The 6,897-nt window shown below is 41.8% G+C and overlaps 1 protein-coding gene across 1 annotated transcript; it reads left to right on the top strand.

Moving 5' to 3' along the window:
* Positions 1-1,409: 1,409 nt before the first annotated feature.
* LOC133830836 (uncharacterized) lies at positions 1,410-6,154 on the top strand. The gene has a single exon (XM_062260913.1). The coding sequence runs from the start codon at positions 1,569-1,571 to the stop codon at positions 5,208-5,210; it is 3,642 nt and encodes a 1,213-aa protein (XP_062116897.1). The 5' UTR covers positions 1,410-1,568; the 3' UTR covers positions 5,211-6,154.
* The last annotated feature ends 743 nt before the right edge of the window (positions 6,155-6,897 follow it).

A 6,897-nucleotide genomic window follows, 5' to 3' on the forward strand; every position in this document is an offset into this window, starting at 1 on the left:
TCGAGAAAAGAACAAAAGTACAGAAATCTGAGAGCTTGCCGCTACAGGGAAAAGTCCCTGCCGCTACGAGGGAAATCAGAAAGGTCCTTGCCGCTACAGAGAAAAGTCCCTGCCGCTACAAGAGAAACAGAGAGTCTCGTGCCGCGGCAAGGAAAGTTGCATACCGCGGCACGCAAAGCCCATATCGCATATCTGAAGCCTCGTGCCGCGGCAAGGAAATATGGCTGCCGCGGCACGCGTTAAAATTCAAATCCAAATTCGATTTTTCTTAATTTTTAGACGGGAAATAAAAGGGGGATTAGGTCCTATTCGTGAATGAAGTTTGAGATACACAATTTTAGAGAGAGGAACACAGAGAGAGCGGAGGAGAAGAAGGAGGATCGCAGTCAACCTTTTCAATAGTTTTCTTCTTCTCTAAACTCTTTTATTCTTTGATTCTGGTTATGTTTTTAATCATGATTGTTGGCTAAGTTTCTTTTAGGTTAAGGGTTATTCAAAACCCAGACATGAATGTTTGATTTGAGATGTGAATATTGTTCTTGATTTCCATAATGTTAAATTGCTTCTATTCTTCTATGCCTATTGTATGAAATATTGTGATTCCTTGTTAGGGTGTACAACTAATTAGGGCTTGCATTATTTTACTGTCATCTTAGAATTTCTATTCACCTAATAGTTTAGGATTCTAAGTGTTTGTGATAAATTGCAATTGATGATGTGGTCAAAAACATTGTTGATTGTGATGAAGAATAGAACCTAGGTTAAATGAATTAAATGCTTCATTGATTTATTGCCTAGATTAACCTATCTCCACTGTTGTTAATGCTTTTCCCAAATTGAATGAACCGTATGCTTAATAGGTTTGTTGTTTGGTAAAAAGAATTGATTATTGAGCGCTTAGCCGTAATTGATTGTGATAGGGAGATTGGGATAATTGACTGCTTAAGCGTTATCTACAGGGTTAATAGTTTAATTGGGAATCGGAATAATATTCATTATTGATATTCATGCATGATTGTCTGAGGTGGAGAATAATTCTTAACTGTCTTTAAAATCGTTGTTAATCTCTTCTTGCTATTAATTGTTTTTATAATTCTTGCTTTTACTTTTACTTTCCAAAACCCCCCTTTCCAATTTAACTTTGTTAAGCTTTTGTGAATAATAAACTGAATATAGTTCCCTTGGGTTCGACCTCTATTTGCCGTTATACTAAATAATTGGTTTTAGAGTAAATAAAATATTTGTTAAATTTGGTACGCAATACGACACGCATCAAATTTTTGGCGCCGTTGCCGGGGAACTATTTAATTCTTTTTATTATTCATATTGGTTTACGCTTACTAACTTGATTTCTCTTGGCATCTCAGAGTTATATGTCTGGCGAAGACACTCAGAATAGGTTGGAGGCAATCAAATAGTATCTTGCTACTTCATCTTCTTCTCGGACTTCGCGGACTATTACTGATAATCCACTCTTTCAACGTCTTGCTCATCAAGTGGATCCTGTGAAAGTGCCCTTATTGTCTCACGACTCAGATTCAGACGATTCTATTACATCTTACAGAGATATGGCACAAAATAGGACGTTGAAAGAGTTGGCTGCGCCAGATATTGATCAACAACCGCTATGCATTCAATATGCACCTCTTGATGTGAATTTTGAGCTTAAGTCGGGCCTCATTCATCTATTGCCATCGTTCCATGGGCTGCCTGGTGAGGATCCGAATAATCACCTCAAGGAGTTCCATATTGTATGCTCCAGTATGAAGCCAGCCTCAGTGACAGAAGAACAGATAAAACTCCGAGCTTTTCCTTTCTCTCTAAAGGATTCAGCAAAGGAGTGGCTGTATTATCTCCCCCCTGGTACTGTGGAGACCTGGAACACTATGAAGACCTTGTTTTTGGAGCGGTATTTTCCAGCGTCTAAAGTGGGGAGTATAAGGAAAGAAATTTGTGGCATCAGGCAGGCTGTGGGAGAATCACTCTATGATTACTGGGAGCGCTTTAAGCGGTTGTGTGCTAGTTGTCCTCACCATCAGATCAGTGAGCAACTATTGATTCAATATTTCTATGAGGGATTACTGCCGTTGGACAGAAGTATGATTGATGCAGCCAGTGGAGGGGCACTAGTGGACAAGACTCCTGCAGCAGCCAGGAGCTTGATTTCTAATATGGCAGCTAATTCCCAACAGTTTGGCACTCGCCAGGAGCATATGTCATCTTCAAGAAAGGTTAACGAGGTGCAAACTACTGTTGATAATCAACTTGGTCAACAGATAGCTCAACTGACTTCAGTGGTACAACAATTAGCTTTGGGCCAACAGGTGCGGCCATGTGGAATCTGTCAAGTAGTGGGGCACCCTACTGATACGTGCCCCATTCTAGTAGAGGGAGAAACTGCGGGTGTTAACGCTGTAGGAAATTTTCCTGGTCAATTACGTCAGATGTATTATGAACCATTTTCACAAACCTATAATCCTGGCTGGCGTGATCATCCAAACCTTCGATATGGGAATCAACAACAACTAGCTCCACAACCAACAGCAGCAAGACCACCTGGGTTCACTACACAACAGAGGTCTCAAAATAATTATGTACCTAGACCATCACAACCACCGCAGGCTGCTCCACCACCAAATGCTAAACCTTCTACTGAGGATTTAATCAATGCCCTTGCCACAAATACTCTTCAATTTCAGCAAACCACCCAAGCTTCCATCAAGAGTTTGGAGAATCAGGTGGGACAATTAGCGGCATCATATAACCGGTTGGAGGCTCATCTGTCTAATAAATTGCCTTCACAACCTGAGATGAATCCCAAAGAGAATGCTAGTGCAGTAACTTTGCGTAGTGGGACGCAATATGATCCACCTAATCCTCCAGTGCCCAGTACATTGTCATCCAAGCCACAAGTTGATTGCTCAGTCAATGATGATGTTCCACCAAAGCCAACCACCCCTACACAACTCAGCCCTAAGCCTACTATTGTCATTCCACCTCCTTTCCCAAGCAGACTGAAAAAGACTAAAAAGGAAGAGGTTGACAAGGAGATTCTTGATACATTCCGAAAGGTAGAAGTGAATATTCCTCTTCTTGACGCTATTAAACAAGTGCCGCGCTATGCCAAGTTTCTGAAAGAGTTGTGCACTAATAAGCGTAAGTTGAGGGGTAATGAAAAAGTTAGTGTGGGGGAGAATGTTTCCGCAGTTCTACAAAAGAAGCTTCCACCAAAGTGTAAGGATCCTGGTACTTTTACTATCCCTTGCACTATTGGGAATAAAAGAATTGAGCGGTGTATGTTGGATTTGGGAGCCTCTATCAATGTCATGCCATTCTCCATTTATGCTTCATTGAATCTCGGTCCACTTGAAGAAACAGGGGTGATTATTCAACTTGCTGATAGGTCGAATGCTTATCCCAGGGGTGTAATAGAAGATGTTTTAGTTCAAGTTAATGAATTGGTGTTTCCGGCTGATTTTTATGTTCTTGATATGGAAGATGAATCTATTCCATGCTCCACTCCAATTTTGTTGGGAAGGCCATTCATGAAAACTGCGAGAACTAAAATTGATGTGCATGACGGTACGTTGACCATGGAATTTGATGGGGAGACTATTCGATTTAATATTTTTGAGGCTATGAGATATCCAAGTGATGTGCACGCTGTTTACTCTATTGATGTGTTGGATAGTCTTTCTCAACGAGTTTTAGATTTGCATAGTGAAGATGATTTGGAGGTTGTGTTGAGAGAGCATCTTGTGTTGACCGATGAAGATTTGTCTCATGAGATCATGGATGTCATAACCACACTCAATAGTGGTTTTGACAAGACTTTTAAGAAGGTTGCATTTCTTGATTTGCCGATTTCTAATGAGAAATTGCAGCCGTCAATTATTGAAGCTCCTACACTTGAATTGAAGCCTCTCCCGGAGCATCTCAAATATGTTTACTTGGGGAAGAACGAGACACTTCCTGTTATAATTGCAAGAAATCTTAACCAAGGTCAAGAAGAAAAATTAATGAGAGTACTCCGAGAGTATAAAACAGCCATTGGTTGGTCTATTGCGGATATTAAGGGGATTAGCCCTTCCATGTGCATGCACCGAATTTTACTTGAAGAAGGGTTTAAACCAACACGTGAGGCGCAACGGAGATTAAACCCACCAATGATGGAAGTTGTGAAGAAGGAGATTCTGAAGCTCCTTAGTGTGGGTGTGATTTACCCAATCTCTGACAGTAAATGGGTGAGTCCAGTTCAAGTGGTACCCAAGAAGTCTGGCATTACTGTGGTGAAGAATAATGAGAATGAGTTGGTTCCAACTCGAGTTCAAACAGGGTGGCGGGTGTGTATTGATTACCGCAAGCTAAATTCGACAACTCGAAAGGATCACTTCCCCCTACCATTCATTGATCAGATGCTCGAGAGATTGGCTGGCCACCCCTATTACTGTTTCTTAGATGGTTATTCGGGGTATAATCAGATTGTCATAGCCCCAGAAGACCAGGAGAAGACGACTTTCACATGTCCCTTTGGCACATTTGCTTTTCGGAGAATGCCATTCGGTTTATGCAACGCTCCTGCTACATTTCAGAGATGTATGGTTAGTATCTTTTCAGATTACATTGAGAGCATTATTGAGGTGTTCATGGATGATTTCAGTGTATATGGCGATTCATTTGATAAATGCCTGCATAATCTTACTTTGGTTCTCAAACGCTGCATTGAGACCAATCTAGTTTTGAATTGGGAGAAATGCCATTTTATGGTACAGCAGGGGATTGTTTTGGGACATGTTATCTCGGAAAAAGGAATTGAAGTGGACAAGGCCAAAGTTGATCTCATTCGGTCTTTACCACCTCCATCTAGTGTCAAGGAAATACGGTCGTTTCTTGGTCATGCGGGTTTCTATCGACGATTTATAAAGGACTTCTCTAAAATCTCTACACCACTGTGCAAGCTCCTCCAAAAAGATGTTAAGTTCGAGTTTGATGAGAAGTGTCTACTAGCCTTTAACATATTGAAAGAATCGTTGACTACAACTCCTATTATCCAGCCACCAAATTGGGAGTTGCCTTTTGAGCTAATGTGTGACGCTAGTGATTATGCAGTGGGTGTAGTCCTAGGGCAGCGTGTAACGCCCTGGATAGCCAAGACCGTTACACTGTGTGTTTATAAAGTGCCAGACTTGCTAACCAAGTCGTTAAAGTAAAACGTGTTACTGAAACAGTAGAGGAACTAGGGTTAAAAGTGTTTTGGTCTCAAAAGTTACATTTTCATTACTAAACATTGTTTCATTACATGGGATCCCGAAAATGACAGTTTCAAAGGTCATTTACAAAATTTACAAGGTTTAAATACATTAGCGGCCGTACTAAGGCAAAATGAGCAGTTAGGTAGTCTCTGTCCTGACACACTCCTCGACCATGGTGATCGAACGGCTGGCTATGTACATTACACCTCAGAGCTCTCCACCTCAGTCTTGGTCCAGCTTGCCCTTGCCCTTACCTGCACCACGAAGCACCCGTGAGCCAAGGCCCAGCAAGAAAACACAGCAATGACAGAGCATTAACAATTAGCAATCAAGTCATTTACTCATATAGCATCTCATAAATTCCAAGTATATCATCATTCAAGCATACCACATACTAAGGATTTCATCTCATAAAACATAATGCACAGACGATAACCAGGGCTAGCGCCCACAGGCTGCTCCCTCTGTTATCCTAATGTTTCTGGCTCCCGGTGGCCAATTCGCGCCCCGTGCGCTAAAATTATGAACGGTACTCTTAGACCGCTTATACGTGTCCCTTGGCATAATACCAACGATGACACAATACAACTCTCGGGAGCACTTAGTCCCATTCACAACCATATATTCGGGTGCGGTTTTCTTACCTTTAGCTTTCAAATGAGTTAGTTACGGGCGATACTCCTTGAGCGCGATCCGATCCTCAAGCCCTAGCTCAGTACCTAGTCACAACCATGAAGGAAGACACCATTAACAACCTTAAATGAGTTCCCAAGCCAAGTTCTAGTACTCGGAACATTGAACTTCACCAAATATAGTAAAAGACTCAACCCCGAGCACCTTAGGTTAAATTTCCAAGCCTAAAATCTCAAAATCCCAAAATCCCTTAAGCGCCCCGGCATAGGCCACCCATGCCGCGGCATGGCCCCCAAGCAGAGCCATCCCAGGCACAAAAACAGGTAAGGGCCGCGGCATTGCTTGGACCATGCCGCGGTCCGCCCTTCTTTCTCAGCATGCAACACCCCTTGAAGGGCCGCGGCTCACCAAGAACCATGCCGCGGCCCGACCCTTCGAACCCAGAAAAAATCACCATTTTCAATCTCCAAACCTCACCTAAAGCTATCCCAAAGCCCCCAAACCAAAACCAATTAATAATAACAACATAAGAATGATTTAGACAACACAATCCAACCAAAAATCCAGCCTAAGACTCACCAAAACCCCAATTCCAACTTCTGAAATTTCAACCCATAGAACTCAAAACCAGCCATGATAACTCTCAAATTCAACCATCAAACTGTAATTTAAACCTTACCTCAGTTGTAGAATCGATTTTCCAAGAATCCCCTGACCTATCTTCAAAGTCCCTAGCCTCAATTTCCACCTTGAATGTCAAAACCATAACCATTTAAAACTCAGTCATTTCTTTAAGTTCCTAACCCCAAAAACGAAAATTCAGAACTTACCTTAGCTCTATCTCAGACCTTGATCAGTTCCTGAGCTAATCCTCTAGATTACTTCCTTCAATTCCCAAAGACACAGCTCAATCCCAGCAGTTCCCTCTCAAACTCAGTAGTTTTTCCTTTGTTTTTCTGTGTTTTTCCTTCCTTTGGTTTCCTTTGAGCGTGTAAGTGAGCTGAGAGAAGTA

The sequence above is a fragment of the Humulus lupulus genome, chromosome 4 (genome assembly GCF_963169125.1).
Source record: "Humulus lupulus chromosome 4, drHumLupu1.1, whole genome shotgun sequence".
Classification (NCBI taxonomy): Eukaryota; Viridiplantae; Streptophyta; class Magnoliopsida; order Rosales; family Cannabaceae; genus Humulus; species Humulus lupulus.